General features: G+C 40.0%; 1 protein-coding gene across 7 annotated transcripts in view; it reads right to left on the minus strand.

Annotated features, from left to right (window-relative positions):
• Positions 1-20,079, minus strand: part of SPTAN1 (spectrin alpha, non-erythrocytic 1) — a 47,830-nt gene that overhangs the window by 17,812 nt on the left and 9,939 nt on the right. For 4 of the 7 annotated variants that reach the window (XM_027649977.1, XM_027649976.1, XM_027649981.1 and 1 more), the window contains 25 exons: positions 18,927-19,067; positions 17,834-17,980; positions 17,186-17,319; positions 16,336-16,480; positions 16,089-16,243; positions 14,758-14,893; positions 14,111-14,212; positions 13,781-13,918; positions 13,259-13,369; positions 12,741-12,818; positions 12,409-12,564; positions 11,863-12,067; positions 11,559-11,740; positions 10,562-10,805; positions 10,149-10,271; positions 9,212-9,429; positions 8,424-8,516; positions 7,925-8,059; positions 7,329-7,477; positions 5,967-6,026; positions 3,609-3,807; positions 2,306-2,410; positions 1,523-1,546; positions 1,129-1,164; positions 27-74 (listed from right to left, as the gene is read on the minus strand). In XM_027649977.1, the coding sequence (XP_027505778.1) occupies positions 27-74; positions 1,129-1,164; positions 1,523-1,546; positions 2,306-2,410; positions 3,609-3,807; positions 5,967-6,026; positions 7,329-7,477; positions 7,925-8,059; positions 8,424-8,516; positions 9,212-9,429; positions 10,149-10,271; positions 10,562-10,805; positions 11,559-11,740; positions 11,863-12,067; positions 12,409-12,564; positions 12,741-12,818; positions 13,259-13,369; positions 13,781-13,918; positions 14,111-14,212; positions 14,758-14,893; positions 16,089-16,243; positions 16,336-16,480; positions 17,186-17,319; positions 17,834-17,980; positions 18,927-19,067 (3,264 nt within the window). The remainder of the gene's footprint in view (positions 1-26; positions 75-1,128; positions 1,165-1,522; positions 1,547-2,305; positions 2,411-3,608; positions 3,808-5,966; positions 6,027-7,328; positions 7,478-7,924; positions 8,060-8,423; positions 8,517-9,211; positions 9,430-10,148; positions 10,272-10,561; positions 10,806-11,558; positions 11,741-11,862; positions 12,068-12,408; positions 12,565-12,740; positions 12,819-13,258; positions 13,370-13,780; positions 13,919-14,110; positions 14,213-14,757; positions 14,894-16,088; positions 16,244-16,335; positions 16,481-17,185; positions 17,320-17,833; positions 17,981-18,926; positions 19,068-20,079) is intronic. The other 3 variants (XM_027649979.1, XM_027649983.1, XM_027649982.1) reach the window with 1 other exon arrangement.

Here is a 20,079-nt window from a genome sequence, read left to right on the forward strand (position 1 = left end):
CTTAAATTAAAGTGCTGTATAATTACCTTGATTGAGTTGAAGGTTGCCACAGTGTGTACCATCAGACGTGCAGACTGGGTGAAAAGGCAGAAATAAAAAATACAGCATTAGAGTCAACTCTGACCAACCAAAGCCAAAATCAGCCTGAAGGAGAACTCCTTAAAAATCAAGTTTTAAAAAAAAAAAAAAAAATCAAAAAACAATAAGAAAGTCAATGTAAGTAAATTACAAAAGCAATTAAGAAAAAATTGTTTGCAATTGCCTAAGGTATTAGAGAACACAGCAAAAATAGTTTCAAATTTATAAGTGAGTCTTGTCCTGTGCAAATTGAAGCAAACAAGGAGAGGAAAATTTAAAGGCAACATTCAATAATTGAATTAAAAAAACCCAAACTCTTAATCATAGTTTGTTAAGTTACTATGAGACTCTTAAAATTCAATGCACATGTTTAGAATATGTGTAAAAAAATTCCTTTACAAATCATCAGTTCTTACTGAGATGGCTGCATTTTCCACAATGCTCTCAAAATATTGCACACTGATCTGGCTTTCCCACATTCACACAGCTTAAAGGATGTACAAGCAGCTTTAGAGTTGAAGAGGGTGGATGTTAAATATAAAATATGGGAGTGAAATACTAGGGAAAAGTGCAATGTTGGATAATGTAAAAAATATTTAAGGTATTTTTGTGCATCAGCAGGTGACAGCAATTCCATTGTAAGTCAGTAATGAATGGAGAAAGGCTTCTTCTAACTATTGAAGAAAATGAGCTGGAGATGATTAATGGAAGACAAATACAGCATATTCCTTACTGAAGGAATATTGACAGAAATGGCTTTGACTGTCAGGTGAAAACCTTTTCGATGTAGCAAGCAGAAAGAAAAGAATTCATGCAAAGTGAACAGGGATTATTTCAGAACTAGTGGCCATGCAGTACCTAAAAATATTGGTATAAAAACTGGAATCAGTCTTAAGAGTACAAGCTCAAAACAAAACAGTTTTGCAGCAGAGAGGTAAAAGCAGGCTGCTGGCAATTTCTATGGCACAGAAGTGTATGGTCCAAAAAAAGATGATGTGCTGTAGTTTTCGTTTTATTTTCTTGTTGTTGCTGCTAAGTGATGACACCTACCTTCCAGGGAGAGGCTGTCTTAGAATCAGTTTCATCCTGTTTGAAAATGTGAAGAAACAGCTTTAAATGTGAAGCAGAATCTAAAGCTATCAGAATATATTAAAAAAAAAAAAAAATCTTTGAAAGATTTCCGTGTTCAACCCTTAACAGAGTAAATACATTTTTACACATATTTATTTGTATCAGTTTGAGTTATCCTGCTTGCTTAGACTTGTGATGTGGGGCAAGACACTGAGAAAATAAAGGGATCAAAGATAAGATAATCTTTGTATGTCCATTCAAGGTCATTAGTGAATTCCAGCATGGGAATGAACCACAATCACAGCTGAACTTCCACTTGTACATCCCAAACTTTTACAGTTGCCACACCATCCACCTCAGAATTAACACTCACCCTGGGCATCATCCCATAGACTTCCTGCAAAGGAGAAAAGACAAACAGAAACAACTTATTTTCTAACAGAAAGAACATTTTTCCTTGGTTTTAAAAAGGACAGATAGCAGGAGATGTGCTTCCATCCCTCTACAAATTAGTTATCAGCATGTTGTTGAGCAAACACTGCTCACACAACCTAAATGTGCAGCAGGAATGGGAATGTGACTGTTTGACCATCTACACACCATCTTATAGCTCACAAAATAAACAACCTGCTAAATACTCTGTTGGTAGAAGACAGAATTATTACAGAAACAGCACAAGTACATAAAAAGCTGACAAAAAAATAGGTACATTACTAAAAAAAAGCAGAACAGAAAACCCATAAAACCCCTCCACTCTAAGCTGAGCTCAATTTTTTTCTCTTTTTTCCCCTCATCATTTTTCCTGCAAATAAATAAAGGTTGAATTTCAAATTTATATGAAGAGAAGTAAGTCCAGGGATTCTTTTTGAGTTTTAATATTATTGCAAAGACTTTCCATTTTTAAAAAAAGGAGAAAAGCTCTAGATGGTGCAACTTGCTCTAGCATTATTAAAAAAAAATATATAACTTTAGGGGCCTTTTGTGATGGCCACACTACAGAACAGGCATTAGATATCTCTGGTTAGAATATCACTGTCATCACACCAGAGAGCAAAAATGAACAGCCAGAATCTTGCAATGCCAGGTAAAGATAACAGGTAAAAAAAAGGAATTTTTTTGCTTCTCTAGATCAGAATAATTTAGAGAAAAAGAGGACCTGTTGCTGTACTGCTTGTACTTCATCTGCCATCAGCCCCTCTGACTCCAGATCCTTGGCAACCTTGTTTATGTCCTTCAGACGTGACTCGTTCGCTTTCAGATCCTGCACGGAAAGGGAAATAACAACAGCATTAACATTCACCCAGGGAAAACATGTGGAAGAAGCTTGCTCAGCAGGAGTGCCCAGTGTGAGAACAGCAGGAATTGAGCACAGAGAACCCTTACAATTCCCAGTGGGATGAGTGCCTGTGCCAGGGAATCCCAGCTACCCGTGCCAGGCATCAGTGAGGTAAATAAACATACTCTCAGAGTTGTCCATAAAGTCAGTGGACAATCAGGAATGGAACCTACTTTTGATTTCCAGATAAACAACATGGCCAACGTGAAGATCAAATTCATGTTACTGCCTAAAAGACAACTTCAGAAGTGATTTTACTGTGACACTCAAATCACAGTCAAATCCAGCCAAACAGATTCATAGAGAGCTTTCTGTAGACCAGAAAGAAAACTTGGCTAAAAATAGTACTGGAGAACTTGCATTTCAGTTTTAATAAGTGACATATTTTAATTGCAACCATTAGTCTATTTTAGAAGAGCCCAAATCGAGTAACTGCTGTTTGTCTTTTCACCTTTTTCACTAGGTTGGCTCAAACTGTTTCTTAGCCAACTTTCAAGCTCTAAACATGAGAACATCCACAGAACTGTTAAATCACTGTCTTTTCCAATGTTTAAGGTCAAGTATCTTTGCATTTCAGTGCTAAGTATCTTACCAAAGTGGACAAAATAAACACATCTGCTCAAGCGATTCATTCACAACTCACACAAAGGAAAAAAACACTGCAAACCTTGGGAGAAAACCCCCAAACCTGAAAGCCTACCAGCATTTTGAAGCAGAGATTTTTTTTTTTTCCATATCTTGGGAAAAAACTCTACAGATGGAAAACAAAATGCCTCTATCCTTTCAACACAAAGGAAGAGGAATAGCTTAACTGAAGGTCAAGTTCACACAAACTGAAATTCCTGCAAAGCTTGGCAGATTCTATATTGGAATGTGTTGAAAGAGTTTCAGTTCTCTGGGAGCTGGGAAGCCTGCAGCAACCTGGGGACTGTAATCAAACTGATGACATTTGAATGTGAGATTCTCTCTATCCTCACAATATGAAAAAAAATTCCTATATACCTTTTTATTTCCGATCAAAGCCATGTTTCCTCCTCAACTATGAAAAATTGTCATGGATACACGATCAGAAGGCCTGAAGGGAAAGGCCAAAACTAACACACACATTATTATTAAAACACACCTTCTGGAAATCATCAAATTTCTTCTGTAGCACCTCCACCTGCTCCAGGTCAGCCCCCACTTCCTCGCTGGTGAGAGCTGCCTCCTTCTCATTGATCCACTGCTGCAGCTCGTTGGCCTCACGGAACAGCATAAACTTCTTGCAGCTCTTTTCCAACATGCCTTTACGTTTTTCTCCCAGCTCCAGCAGGGAGTGATATCTGGAACAAGCAGGAAAGGGAAGCAAGGCACAGTCAGATTGAACTGGTAGGATCATGGGGATTTCCCAAGTGGTGGAGATCCCTGAAGTTCTGCTACAGAGTGAGCTACTCGTGTGTAGTTGGGGAAGTGCAGACTGTACATGTTTCTCCTCCACATGGATTGCACACCGAAATGAGATCTTCCACATGCAACACCTCACTGGGAAAATGAAACTCAAAATCACAGCTTAGGTCAGGGTAGGTTCTGAAACCACAACATCACTGCAGTGCAGGAATGACTCCACAGGCTCTTACTTTCCAAGAGGTATTTTTTTCCTAGAGTACCTTAAGTTTGCCATCAGGTTATTAAAATCCACCAGCCTCCCAGCTTTTGTACATAAATGTCTTAAGTAGACATTTTTCAGTGTAAAATCTGCTGAATGTTTAAACAAGGTGTGTATCTTTGATAGCTGAATGTTTAAACAAAGTGTTATATCTTTGATAACACTGGGAAATCCATGAAACTCATTCCACATACTTCTTGTTTCTGTGGAATTCCCAATATCAGTGATATTGCTCCTCATTTAAATTAGAATAAATGCAAAGTGAAACCTCTAAAATGTTTAAATTGATCTGAACAGGTGAATAAACCTCAAAAGACCAGCTAGTTATTTAAAACCACAAGAAAATTGATGTCTCCTATTTGGTTCCCTGTAACCAACTACACACAGATGGTCCTATAAGACCTTTTCCAAGCTATTGCTGAAAAAGCCAACAGCAGTTTTGCAGCATTGATCTCTCTACCAATGCAAAATGCCTGTCTTTAAAAAAACCTGCATTCAGAAAAGCCATACCCTTAAGACTCATTCTTACTGTTACCCTATTTTAAGTCTCCCAGATGATGAGATGTTTTAGCTGCATCTGGATGGGTTTTTAATGTCCTGAATCAGTTTGCACATTGGTCTCCCACAGTGATCAACAGCAGCAATGAATTCTCATTATTAAGTCATGAAGAAATCCCTTTTGATGTCATTAAATCAAATAACACAAGACACTGCTGAGATACCTGCAGGGGGCTCAAACGGGAATGTTTTCATTTCCCACCTTGCAGCACACAGGCAAACACTGAGCAGTTACTCCCAGCTTGAGGAGTTCAGTGCTGGAGCATTTTCCTAACCAACAGCTCAGAGATGACAAAGCCTGCTGAAGGAAATCCTCAGGACACTGTGATGTCTATACATCAAACTGATAATCAGCTCTCCTTCCATGGAAACAGAGACTTTGTGGTTTCCTGTCTACTGTGGTTTAAGACTGGATAGAAAGGAACTAAGAATCTTTCACATTAGGTTTGAATAGAAATTTTCTACCCTGACTTGAGGAAACACTGTTTTGAAGCCTGTCCTGACTGCAGATGTTTGCCTCAGCACACAGTTTAGGTATTAAAGACTTGCAAAGCTCACAGAGGATCTGGGGCAAAACTCCCTTAGAAGCAGATCTTACCTCAGAGTTGCTTTGCAACACCTGAGAGATTTACATAACACTTTCACTTTTAATTCTCAAGAAATACCTTCTCTATGAAAAGACAGTCAGGCACAGCCAATGAACACTTCTGCTTTGGATTTCCCAGCAACTTCCAAGATCATAATGCAAACTTGATTTTTTTTTTTTCAGGAGACATCAACGCAAGTTTGAAACTCAAGTTAATGTTGAAATTAAATAAACAAGCCCATATAAACAAACTAATGCTGTTTGACTACCTAGCATGAATGTTATTTTATATGATAAACCATGACAGCCCCACCCTTCCCAAACTCTTAAGACATTCAGATGTGATGTAATACTTGGTGTATGTATTTCATATAAACGAAGTATTATATCTATCTGCACCTCAGAGAATGCAAGAGATGCTTTTTAAAGAAAACAGTGTAGATACCATTAAAGCCTCATCTGGTAAGCAAAACCAGCCTGATGGAAAATACCACGAACCAATTTAGCAGCACAGAGGTGCCCAGTGAGATAAGGAGACACAGACCACCACACTCATCTAAACTAATCCACACTGAGGAAATCGCTTCCTCCAGGTCTCTTAGGAGCAGCTTTCCCAAAGAAAGGAACAAAAGGGAGGATGAACAGTGACAGGATGGAGACAGCATGGTTTAGAAAGGGCTAATCCTACTCACAGTTCTTCGACCTGTTTCATACGCAGAGATACACTGCCGACCTCCTTAGTTATGAGAGTCCTGCACAGACAGGGAGCACAGCAAACGCATGCGAAAAATTAGTCAGATTAACAAAAATAATGAAAGCAGCAGCTCCATCCATGGCTTGGCTGTGGTAGGAGATGGGTAAGAGGTCACATTTAAATGGAGAAAATTAGGTGTCGTTCAGAAGCAAATGAAGCAAATCAGACCAGGAGTACAACTGATGTAAGGAAACCTCAGCAGTACAGTTGGGCTCTCTCTATAAGGTCTCCTCATTTCCTGATAGACTGGAAACTAAAAGGTTGTCCCCTCTCCTTGGCTCTACAATAATGCACCCTGTTCTAGTTATTAAAAGCATGAAAACCTCATGGAGAAAATTATTAAAATCCTGATCAATGTGCCACAATTTTCCAGCATCTTTTCTTTGCACTGGTAGAAGTTTTTTTGTTGTGGGTTTGAGGGGTTTTTTTGTGTGATTTTATTTTTTTAATTCTAGAGCTAAAGCTAATAATTATTGTATGTCACTGTAATAACTGGTGACTCAAAACAACTGAGTGGGAAGAAATTCTCACACAGAATGTCAGTGTAGTTGTGCAAACAGATGGGAGTATGCAGAAACCTTTCAGCTTTGGCTTCCAAGTGGTTTGATAAGATGAGACAGGAGCTCTCAGTTATCACCCACAGCCCTTGCTGGAACTAATCTACAGCTAACATGTGCTTTAGGAGGTTATTACCAAGCAGCCTTGCAGCTTTCTGTTTGCAATGGTATGTTGCTCTTTTGGAAGAGAAAAAAAAAAAAAAGTTAAAAGAACAAAAAAAAAAGAAGAGGGGACACATTTTAGCTCCTTTAACAGCAACAAATAATGGCATCATATTTCAGGAAAAAATCAGCCAGCAGCAAAGTAATCCCAGCTCCTAAGGAGGTAACCTCCAGAGGCAGCCCTGTATAGGGAGAGCACTGTACTTTATGGAATCAAATTTAAGAAAGCTTTTCAAAACAGATCACACACTAAGAAGTGACAATTACAAATACAAGAGCTGCTTAGGACATATATAACTCACAAACAAGTTTAAGTAGTTAGGTACAACATCAAAAGGAACACATAAAATACTCAAGTCAGACAGTAAGTTGAGCTCTAGTGTCATGAGTTTTACAGTTAAAAATGGGAAAAGCAATGAAAAAATCTAGAGTAAGGATAAAACAACTGAATCTGGTGCCTCTGGTAAAGGAAGCCCTTGTTTCTTAGTGTAAGAAGCATTAACCTAAGCTTCTGGCATCTGTGAGGCAAAGGCCAAGCCAGCTAATGCTGGTGGTGTCATATCTCATCAGTTAGATCTTACTGGTTGTCGATCTGCTCCTGGCGCAGTGCGATGCTGCCCTGCTCCTCCAGGAGGTTCTCTCGGGATGCAGACTGGGCAGGGTCCAGCTTTTTCACATAGGCAGCTGGAACAAATCCCTGGCGGTCATTGACTTCAACCTTCCACCAGTCCTGGCAGGGAAAAAACCCAAAGGAACCTCTGTGAGATTGTCACCAAGCACAAAGGGGAACTGAATTAACACGAGGAAGCCAGTGATGCTCCCAGCAGTTTGCTCTTAATGGAGATCAATTCAAACAAACTCCCTCTTGAAGGCATTGAGGTGTTACTCCCACGTCTCATCAAAAATTCCTCCACAGCAGGGAATTAAGTTCTCACAGACACATGCCCTACAGCCTATGTTGTTTATCTGACTTGGAAAAGTTGGCAGCTGTAGAGGAGTCATGGGAATGAACTGGGGAGGTTCAGCTGAAGTGCTGAATGGGGACATGGGCTAAATGTGTCAATTCTTCAGCTTCTTTAATGTTCTTACTAAAACCCAAACAAAACCAAGACACACTTTGCAGAACAAACACCACCAAGGGAGCCAGGCAGGTCCAAAGCAGGAGGGAAGAGCTCACCTTGTTGGTGCTGTTGAGAAGAGTGAGGATATCTCCCTTCTTCATAGTCACCTCCCGAGGACTCTTCTCCTGGTAATCATAGAGTGCCAGAACAAGCTCTTTTCCAGTCTCATCATCTGTGGGAGCAACTTGTTGCTAAAAGGAGCACAAGAAAAATGATTTGTTCCATGTTTATTACAATCAATGTATTGTCCTAAGATAGACTGTAGCCTTTGTAAATGCTACTGTAGTATCCTAAAGTTATTCTGGTTGAAACAAATGCAGAAAGACTCAGTTTAAGTGCTGTCTGGGCTCAAACCTTGAAAACCACCACATGGTACTGTTTAATTCCAAAGCAACACAACTGTCTGTCATTATTCTACAACCAGACTGCTAAGGTTTTTGAGAAAATCAAGTAGAGTCTGCAATAAGCTCTCAAAACCAACAACTGTTATTATGCTTTGCCTTTACCTTTTGCTGACCCACGAATTTTAGCAACATGACTGGCATCTTTCCTTACCCTGCAAGACTGGGCCTGTTCCCTCAACGCCTGGATGCTGCTGCCGTAAGCGGAGAGATCAGACATCAAAGCCTCATGTTTCTTCAGGAGAGCCTGGAAATGATAAAAACAACATGTACACCTTGCCATTTCACAAACACTACCCTGCCTAAAATACATACTTTGGCTCCCTACACGGGGAATGGGGGGTTTTCAGAGCTGCCAACCTTGTGACTCTCATGAGAATAATCACTTCTATTTATTCACTGGGTAGATAGTGGCCCAAATGCTTCTGGTGCTTTACCTTATCTCAGCAACATTCTTTTGTTCTGACCAGAAATAACTCTATTTCCACAGTGATATGTGGTAAGCTTGAAAGTGTGCCTTTAAACTGCACTTCATGTTGATGAAATGTCAGCACTGCCTGGGATGTAGTGTTTGACTGCAGGATGATACCAGTAAAGCTGCTCCAGACAAGAAAATTACTTCCAGACTAATGAACTACTGAAAACCAGACTCACACTGAAATGCTTGTTACATGAGGAATTTGCTGATATTACTCTCATTATACTTAAACAAAACCCTGTAAAAGAGTGAACAGAGATGTAAAGCTTCCTTGCAATTGGTTTAAGATACTGAACAGCAAAATTTCATTTGCAGTAACAACTAAAACACAGGAAAAATTGATGCAAGAATCTTCTGCCCTGTTTGTTAACAATCTTGAGATTAGCAGAGCTCATTTTTTTTAACCACTAGACAAATCCTTGCTGTGTTTATGCAGAATTCATTTAAACAACAGTCTCAAATACCTCAGCAGAGTCTTCATCTTTTCCATAGTCTGTACTGCCTACAATGGGCTCCTTTTCCCTCATCCAGGATTCAGCCTCATTAGCATCAGCAAAGTACTGCTGAGCCTGCAGGGAATCCTCCAGGTCCTGGCGCCGCTGAGACGCTTTGGCTTTCAGAGAGTCCCACTTCTGGTTCAGCTCATTCAGTTTGATTTTCACATCCTCAGCTGCAAAGTGCCCTATGTAAACAGAAGGAGAGGAGGTAAGAAGGACTTCAAGAGGTAAAACTAATACACACCAAAAGGTTACCTGCACTTCTTCAAAGTCATAGAAATTAAACCAGTTTAAACCCATGTAGCCTGTTCTGACTAATGAAAGCACAACTGAGCTGGTCCTTTTGCCTCAGACTGTAAAACACTATCAATCAAACTGTACTGGGATATTTGAATTACTAGGAATAAAACAAGACACATCATAACATTTCTACTCAATGATGACACAGGAAAGGACATTTCTTTCCAATGGCAGCAGACAAACCTTATTTCAGATTTGCACTCCGAACCCCAGAATCAGGGAATTTTTTTGTGTGTTTTGGTGTAAGAACATGCAGTCAGAAATAAAGATGCCTATTTATTTAAAAGCAGGAATGACTCTTACTATCTTTGTGGAGGATCCTCTCTCACACTATGATTGTATGTCTCTGATAGAAGACTAGCAGATTTAAAAACAGAGACTAAATACAACAGGCACAAAATTACTAAATTTTGTGTTCATCAAGAGTAGATGGAGATCTGTGAAAACTGTGACAGGTTCCCATTAAGGAACCTATTTTGATTTTCAGGTGAAAGAATGTCTAGAAGTTCATCCTGCTAGCAGGTACCTGTCTACTGTCTGGATAAAACCAGTCAATAATTCTTAATGGTACTGGGCCAGAGAGTTAAAAAATGCTGAGACATACCCTCTTCCACCATAGCATTGCCCTTCTGTGTGACTGCCTTAATGCGGGGCTCATGGCCTGCAATTTCTGCCTGCAAAGCCTGGTGCTTCTTTAGCAGATTCTGGACACCAATTAAGTCCTTGCCTGAAAGACATAAAAATAATTAAGCAGTTAAATCACAGTCAGCAGATTAAACGAAAATTTCAAGGCAGCTGCAACCAGTGCTAGACAAACACCTGCAGAGTAAGAAGTACCACAGTTAAGACAGAGAACTAGGAAAACTAACTGAACCACTGGAATAGCAGAAGTACCATAATGGTTAAAGAATAAATATGCAACATTAATTACAATAAATATTTCAGAAATTTCCAGGGATATTCAACAAAGAGACAAGTTCTGACACGTAAATTCCAGGGATACCAGGATGAACCAACCTCTGTTTGTTGAAGCTGCAATAGGCTCTTTTTCCCTAATCCAGGTCTCCTCATCTTCAATGTCACGGAAAAGCTGCTGCAGGCGAAGGGAATCTGCAAGTTTTTGCTTTCGAGCCACCATGGGATCCTTCAGAGCTTCGTAACGAGCCACTAAAGCCTCTTGCTTCTTCTTGATATTGTCAGCATCAAAGTGCCCAGCCTCCTGGAACTGGCGTGCCTGGATGGTAATGCCATCTATCCGATCCTAAAATTAATCCAGCAGTGGCATTATGTCAGAATTTCTGTAAAATCGCTGCAGAGACTTGAGAACATTTTCAGGTCTAAGCTAATAAATTATGCTGTGATAGAAGAAGAGAAGCCCAGGTGCACAGTGCAGTCATTCTGGTAATAATTATATTCTATATAAAATTCAGTATATTAGATAAAAGTAATTTATTTGGGTTTGATCTGTCAATTTTATAAAACAAAAGATTCTTGAAATCGCATTAACTTTACAGATGTGGCCCTCTACACAAACTGCTTTTCAACAGTTAACAACTGATCATTCCAGCTGTGGGAATCCAGATTTTGTTGACTTTCTTGTTGTGGATTTCATTCCCCTAAAGATCATCTGCAAACAGTCCATTTGCAAAAATGAATTCAGAGGAATCATTTGCTGTAAAGTTCTTTATTTAAAAACTGTTCTCCCTTCATGTCCTACAGCTACATGAAAACAAACTGAACAAGAATAAGCTATCTACAAGCGGATAGTTTAGGGGGTAATTATTTCCTACACAGAGCACAGCACAGCCTTTTAAATTGGTGTTCACAGCAAAAAACAAAGCTTATTTCTATCAAAGTTGTGAAGATATTATTCTTAGAGTTATGTTTCAGTTCAAAATTGTTTTTGGTAAGAGAACCGTAAAACCCAAAGCTACAAAATTTATAAAGACACAGACATGCAAAGGTCTGAGTGAGCAGATCTGAAAGGGCAGGAATAAAAAAATATTTCCCTTACCTGATGGGCAGCAACATCTGCCTCCAGTAGGGCATGTTTCTTCTGAAGATTCTGAACATTAGTAAGATCTTTTCCATAATCATCAGAAGCCAAGTGTCCTTCTACCTCATAGAGCCACAGCTCAATGTCCTCCACGTTGCGATTGAACTGCTGCTGTTGATTGGCCTCACGCAGTTTGATACCTGACAGGGACAGCGGCAAGAGGAAAGCAGGGCAAGATTACCTCAGTTTTCCACTTACATTTCTCTCACTTCTTGGCTAAACTCCCTAGAAAATCACCCATGTTCTTCTGAGCAAGTGGTACCTTTGAGCTCAGTGGCCTCCAGAAGTTTCTTCCACAAGCTGATCACCTCATTCATCCGAGCGGCCACTTCGTCCGACGCGTAGTGTTTGACGTCGATCAGCTTCTGCCCGGCCTTCTCCAGGGCATCGATGCGACTCTGGTTAGCAGAAAGCTCTGCTTCAAAAGCCTGATGCTTCTGAACTTTACCTTGCAAGTTTGATGGATCCTACAGACGAAGAAAGAAACAGAATGTTTCAATAAAAAAAAAAAAATAAATCAGCATCTAAAGGTCTCTGAGGAATTGTTAAAATTAGACTACGTTTGTATACATGTCACCAGAGAATTTGGTGCAAGAAATATGCCTTAAATCAGAACATTTAAGCTATTGGATAAGCATGATTACAGCAGGATGGGAAAACCCTCCTTGGGGTCACAGAGAAATTACCATTCCTCCTGTTGCCGTTAATACCACGGGATAGCAGCAACATTTTGGCTGACACGACTTTGTCTCATTAGACTGATTACATTACGCCTTAAAAATATTCTACCATCCATCCCTGTGTTTACCTTGTAGGCCTCATCAGTGGCAGTTTTCATCTTTTCATTAACCCAGCTCTTCAGCTCGTCAGAGTCTCGGAAGAACTGCTGCAGGTGGAAGGAATCGGCCAGCTGAGCGCGGCGGTACATGGCTCGTTCGTGGAGGGCATTTCGGCGGCTCAGCAGCTGAAAAAAAGAGAAAGGAAAAGGTTTTTAAATTCCCCAGGCTTGTAAGAACCACCACTGTATCCACCCTCTTGGGAGAGCTATGCAGACTTATCCTATATTGAAGTCACACCATGTAAAATAATAAAGCAGAACATGATTAAAGTCTACAGCCCAAATCTATTTTGGAGACTTACAGCATCTCTGCGTGTAGCAACATCATCCATGGCATAGTGGTTGTTCTGAATCAGCTTAGTAGCAAATTCGTCTAATGCCTAAAGAGAAAACAGGTTTCCATTTATTTGGTGTAATAGAAATTGTGCAAGCCTGCTTGGTACATCAATTCCTAAAAGTTTATCCCAGTAAAACTGTCAGAGAGCTATTGTTACACCCTTTTCTATCCGTACCATCATCTTTCATGTGGAAGAGTGCAGGTTTTTGACAAATCTTCACCCACACGTGTGCTGGTATGATAAGCAAGCACCAGGTTACCCAGCTCTGAGGTAGCAACAGAGCCCTATCCAATCTTTTCCACTATTTTCCATTTCAGAGAGAATACACGTTATTTAGAGCTAACACATCCCATATAACAATGGATCATTCTACAAAGCAAACCCCATCTTTGTCATCATCCAGCAATGTCTCCTCCCTAGTCAATAAATTCTCTTGTTTTACTTCTTGCCCATTTAGTGATGACCTAATGTAAATGTCTTACCGTGATTTTCTCCTCTTGGGCACTTAGGGATTTCTCAAAGTCTTCGTGCTTCTTTAGAAGAGCCTCCACACTGTCCAGAGAATCACCAAGGTCTTCATTCAGCAGAAATGCCTGAAATAAGGAAACAAACACATTTTTATGCCTCCATACTCAACTGCTCTAAGTGAACTCAAGCACAGGCAGTGATATTTCCTGCCATATGTTATTACCAAAAAGTAGAGGAGGATATACGGGGATTGAGTACACTCTAAGTTTCTAACAGGCAAAGGTTCTGAGTTAATTCTTTCTAGCTTCTTATTCAACCAGCATTTTACAAGAGTTAACACACACACAAAAGCCATCTCACAGTTTCAGCATTAGATGGAAACAGTCATTGCAGCATCTCAGGCAGTCACATAAATAACTCTGTACACATGGTGTACATTTAGTGGAGACACTACCACTAGTTAACTGTTCAAGTCTAGAAGACTAACCAGAAATTAAAATTGACCATATCTGGAGAGTTCAAAGATTTGCACTCACTTCTTGTTTGCTCATCCAGTTGTCAACTTGTTCAGTGTCTCTGTAGAAGAGCTGCAGGTCCATGCACTGCTCGTACTGTTGCCTGCGGAGCTCCCACAGCTCCAGCAAGGCAGACCTTTCATCTGACAGGATGGTCAGCTAATGGATGGGACAGAGGAAGGAATACATAATTTTATTTAACAGTCTGTTTAATATAACAGTTGTGACTCAAAGAAGTGTTCAACACTGGACTGAAAACAACATTCTGTGTGAAGACTCAAATCTCCTTTTAAATTAAGGGACATGGAAGAAAGGCAAGTATTCTTCTAACAGCTCTTGCTCTCAACTCACCTTTTCTTTCACTTCATCAGAAGCATAGTGCCCAGCAGCAAGCAAAGCCTGGCCAGACTCATCAGCAGATTTGAAGCTGTCTTCATGGGCATCAATTTCTCCCTATGAAAAGGAGATGTGAATAAGCTGTTACCAAAATTTATCTTGAAATAGAGGGTGAGAATATGAAAACTGCTATTGAAAATAACACAGAGACAAACAGTCTGGACTCCTGAATGCTAAACATTTGACTATCTTTAAATACATTACCCTTATCCTGAAAACTAGAGTGAAATGTATTACCTTACAATGCAGATAAGGTAGGTATAAATTCCTAAATTAAAATGAAACTAGAGGTTGATTTGAGCTGCACTCTTTCTGCTTACTTATAGCAATTCCTCATGATGGAGAGCTAAAACAGTTGTTAGTCCAGCTGACTGCTATTAGGTCTAATTTTTTATAAAATACTATAACAAAAATTCTTAAATGCTTAGTAATTAGTGTATATTTACTATCTAGAAACAAAGTAAAAATATTAAATCAGGACACAATCCTTTATTAGCTGCATGATCAAAGCATGAAGAGCTCCAACCCCAGCACTTGTGACTCAGAGGTTGTGTCAGACACATAAAGCAGCTGTTGAGGGCTGGGCTGTGTAACCATTCTACCTTATGTTCCTGATGTCTGTCTAGAAGGGCTTCTGCTCCAGCCACATCATTGGCAAGTTCATCAGCATTTATCAGAGCCTTCATCTCAGTCACCCAGCTGGTGAGATCTCGGAAATCCGCAAGGAATCTCTGCAGCCTTCGGAAAGCAAAGGAAAAAATGGTCAGGAATAATCTGCTTGCTTAGCTTCTCCCTCCTTACCCCAAAGAAAGGGTTGCAAACATGAAAGCTGTTCCTCAGATACGAATAAACACCACCAAAATGCACTCAGAATATTAAATAACTAAATATGCTTTCAATGAGAAAAAGCCTTTTGAAGTTAAGAAAATGCTGGGTTCTAAATCCATGTCTTAAAGACATGTTTTGCATTATAATTTATATTGGAAGTAAAGTAAATATTCCTAACTATAAGCTGAAGACAATAGAAATCAAAATATGGTTCTCAAGTTGAGCGTTTCAAGATAACCCACAGGGCTGCTTCTGTCACAACCATAACTGTGTGTGGGGGAGGGAACTGGCAGAAAGTTTCAACTGCACAAGCCTCATCCTTAAAACAAGCAAACAAACTCTCAAATTCCTTTCAGTGTGCCTTCAGTTGTTGCCTTTGGCATGTGTTTAACACTTATCAGCAAAAGTCATCAGTTTCTGTTTCCCTTCTACATTTGCTGTTAATTGATCTGAAGAGATTTTGGCAGGGAAGGTAAAGGAAAAGATTATTTGTCTGGATCTCCACTGTCATAAATCCCACATCATGGGAGGGAACCAAGGGCAGAAAAACAAAACCAGAAAGGATGTAAACTCATCACCATATGTGGATGTTTCTTTTTCATAAGGTTTATCAACACAGACAACCAGATTGGTGTAGAAACAAGACTGGATGAAGAGAAATCCCACACCAGCAAAGCAACTATCACAAAAACAGGGACTTCACTTAGTCTGGGACAATACATCAAACATCACACTTCAGAGAGACTCAGGACTCAATAGTGAGCAGCTCTGTAGTAAGTGCATTAAAAAAACCGCAGCAAAACTGAAACAGTCAGATACTTCAAAACACAGATGGGGAAAAAAGCAAAAGTCCTAAAACATTACAGTGTCTGTTTTTATAACTGAATCCACATCCAAAGAATGACCAAGAGCTGTAAGTACTTATTTATCATATAAATATTTGTTTTACCACTAGAAGTCAGTGTAAAATATAATTTGGTGAACTGTTTCTGAAAACACCAGAATCACCCCAATATTTTGCAGACAGTATCCCTTTCTTCTCCCAAGAGCCTTCTGTCAAGTGTGAACAAGGAGAAGGGAACACTGTGCTGCTGGAATGACCCACCTGTAGGAGTCGTTGAGGCGGCCGTGCCTCTCCGCTGCCAGCGTCCGGATCTGCTCCCAGTTGGTGATGAGCTCCTCCCGCTTCACTTGGATTTGGGAAGCATTTATTGGGTGAGACTGCTGCAAACGGTCAGCTTCTGCACACAGGGCCTTCACCTACACCCAGGCACAAAGTGTGAGTTCCCAGCCCTTTACCAAGCAGGTTAACTTGGTTAAGTTGTACATAAATAAAATGTGTCTCAGGGTACCTTGTCCTCCAGAGCCGCCAGGTCTCTCTCCAGGCCCTCATGCTTGCGCAGCAAAGCCTGCACACTGGCCAAGTCTCTGCCAAAATCGTCTGAGGCCATCAACTGCCCTTTCTCCTTAATCCAGCTGATTGTTTCATCCACATCCCTTCAAAACAAAGCACAAACTGAAAGCAGTCTATCTTGTATGGGAAAAGGAAGAAAGCACGATGTGTTCCTGTACCTGTGCCAGAGGTACTGGCATGCAAACCGTATTTATAAACACTGCAGCCAACTACAAACATACTTAAAAAAAAAAAACAACAACCAAAAACAAACAAAGAAATAGACTTTTACATCTCAAGAAACTTCGAAGAGTATTAACAGGCCACTCTTCAGGTGGTGTCACCAGATGCAAACAAGGAATTACAGCACCATCACTGAGTAGGTCCATTTCCCACTCTGGACCCTTTTCCAACTTAATTACAGCAAATCTCAAAATGCTGTAGACGGAGATGAGGATAGAAAGACTTTGCTCAAAAAACCCCAGAACAACTGGTTTGACATCCATCTGACAAAAAATACACCCCTTTTCAGGCTCATCTAGGACAGAATTGGGTGAAAAAGCCCTCAGAGGAAAGGGACCCAGAACTGCCATTAGCAGGAATGAACAAACTGCCAAGTGCTGAAAAGTTGCATCACAATAATTATTCTAAAGTAATTCTAGAACAACAAGGTCTTCATTCAACAAGTCATGCAGAAGAGTAAAGCAAAACCATAACAGACAGTAGCTCTTCTCATTCCATGTGCAGCTGAATGCACCATTAAACAGCCACACAAGGATTCCATCACTCCAGCAGATCCAAGTTCATACCTGTTGAAACGCTGAACTTCAGCTGCCCCAAAGAGTTTCCCTTGTCTCTGGAGGGCAAGTCCCTTAAGACGCTGCCAGCTTGCATTTACTTCATCCTGTTTGGACTTTATCAGCTCCTCTTCAGGGTGTTGTTCCTGGCAAGCAAAGACAATTGTTGTTTTCATATGTTTCGTGGTTTTATATCCATTGACAAACCCTTGAAACGCCGCTGGTTTTCAAGAGATCAATTTATAATTACTGTCCTTTCCAGATGATCACTCAATTCAATAGTTTCCCTGAAATTTCACTGTGCAAACATTCAATACCCCTGTAGTGGTTTCCCTATACACTAATTAGTCTGTGGGAAGAGGGCTGTGAACAGCATCTTTTTTTTTTTTTCCTGGAATGCAATACTTCCTGCCCTGTCTCCATCCTTGATCAAGCCCCAGATGTCATATCACAAGAGATATTAAACCTGTTTGTCCAAGGGAAATACATTTAACCCCAAATACGACAGTTTCTCTTACTAATCACTACTCTTCACATTTTCAGCAATGTTCCCAGCTGTGGCAGATCTGCCACCAAACCAGGGGGAAAGAGGAAGCTGCAGTCAAAAGCTTTCTGTCATACCTGGCTTGCCAAGAGAGTTTCAACACACACACATTTTACCTGGATAAGTTTGCCAGCAAACTGGTTCACTTCATTTACTCTTTCCTCGTGAGCTGCGAGGTCTGTCTGGAACTCTTCAAACTTCTTCTGCAGAACCTCAACATGCTCTAAGTCCTGTCCAAGCTCTTCTGAGGTCACTATTGCTTCCTAGTACATTATGGAAAAAAAAAAAAAGTTAATTTCAGTATATCCTATGGGAAATCACTACTGAAAATTAGGAAGCAAACTGTCCTAATTTTCTATAGGTCAAAGACAATCACAGTGGTTAAAGTCAGATTTAAAACTCCATTCCCCACCCCAACACTTATGTGTTATTGCAGAGAATATGCAAGATCACTAAAGGAATTATTTTTCCATCTTCCTTGGTCATATTAATTTTTCAAGTATAAATTCATAGCACAAAGTGACCAGAATTTGTTCATATTTTAGACTGCTGCAGGCTCCTGATGCAAGATTTCTGTATGAAAAGTGCACTGTCATATTCAGAAACAGTTATAGAGAGTTTACAGTTTGAACCCACAGTGACACAAAACAGCAAACCATCATTAAGAAAACCCATATGATTATTATGTGGCTTTCTTTTCCCCTTGATAGTGTGGTTTGTGGTCTGTTTCCTCAGAGTTCAAAGAGTCAAGAGCCAACAGTTCTCCTGCAGCTCATGTCCTTACAATGTATATACAAAGATATTCCCATCATTAAGTAACTACCTACACACTGCTGGGTGCTTGGGTTGGCTCTTTTCTATAACAGATCAATTAGAACATTTATTAAAGAAACATTTGCTTTTACATGTTGTACATTTCCTTTATGGGAAAACTGAATTTTATTCAAATTTCCTCAAAGAAAACAAAGAATTGATCATGGTAACTATGTTCATCAACACACAGGCTTCCTCTTACTCTAATATAGAGGACTAATATTAGTTTGCACACCTACTGCTGATGCAATATGAATAACTAAATCAAGTGTACAGGTGCTTTTCCAAGCTCTCTGTGAGCACCTGACCTCCAGTGACTCTGTGCTGACAGAAATTTTCCACACAAACACATCAGATTTCCCACCAAGGACACAGTAAAGGCAGGTAATTATATACCTTGTCATTGATCCAGTCCATGACATCCTCACATTCCCGGAGGAACTGCACCAGCTTCTGTGCCTGCAATAATTTGACCCCCTTCTCTCTCATCTTTTCCATCAGTAACTCCCATAGTCGGTGCAGCTCCTGCAGTCGAGTCTAAAACAACAGGACATGGTTATTAAATCCTGTATCAGAGAAGGTCAGATTTAGTCCCTTCCTGACCTTAACAGTAGATTTATCTTTCTTCTGAAGTTGTACAACCTAAACCTTACTTTAGACAAAGGGTGGACAAACCTCACAACAATTTCACTTCCAGTCATTAGTTTTCAAATAATGTCAAGTGTTGTAACAACACAAAATTAGAAATGACTGAACTAAATATTTACATATTTTTATTAATTAATGAATTATGTTCACATAACTATGAGGTAAACAATGAGATAAAATTTGATTTAAATTCTATGCTAATATGAAGTAACACCAAAAATTTGCTGCTCTCCCCTTCAAATGTTCAGTCATTTACATGGAAGTCAATTCCCAATAAGTGAATCTCATCTTTCTTCGGGAGTTTATTTTTATCTAAGACAACACATTTTATTGTCAAACTTGTGCCATTTTACTGTATTTTAACCACTTTTCTTTACACTAATCAGTTAATATGCTTAGCCAACATTGTTAAGTAATTTAATACTGACATCCCAGGAGTAATTACTAGTTTTAATACTGAGTCTCTGGCTGAACTCAGTGTTTCAAAACTGTTGGGAGCCACTATAAATTTTACAGACAATGAAAAGAAAAACCACACTCCCACACAGGCACACAAGTTGCAAAACAGGAAAGTATCTGCTCCACCCATCATCTACCACGCTTTGCTCATCGAGACCTGAAACTTGAAAGTCACTCAAGAGAAGCTTTTGAACCTCATGGGCGGAGGTTCCACTAAACCCACTCAGAGAGTTCAATTAAGGAGGTTTAAAAGGGAGGAAAGAGCTCTGAGCACTGTCCCAAAGGATGGTGCAAACTGTCAGCCAAGGGAGGAAGGAGACATTGCAAACACAAGTTGCACAGCACAGTCACAAGTGTCACCTACTCGGATGTGGGACCCCACTTGGGTGGTCGTGACTATCGGGCGCTGAGCTGTCCGGTACGGCGTGAAGGACTGAATTAA

The sequence above is a fragment of the Corapipo altera genome, unplaced genomic scaffold, assembly GCF_003945725.1.
Source record: "Corapipo altera isolate COAL_440 unplaced genomic scaffold, ASM394572v1 268, whole genome shotgun sequence".
Classification (NCBI taxonomy): Eukaryota; Metazoa; Chordata; class Aves; order Passeriformes; family Pipridae; genus Corapipo; species Corapipo altera.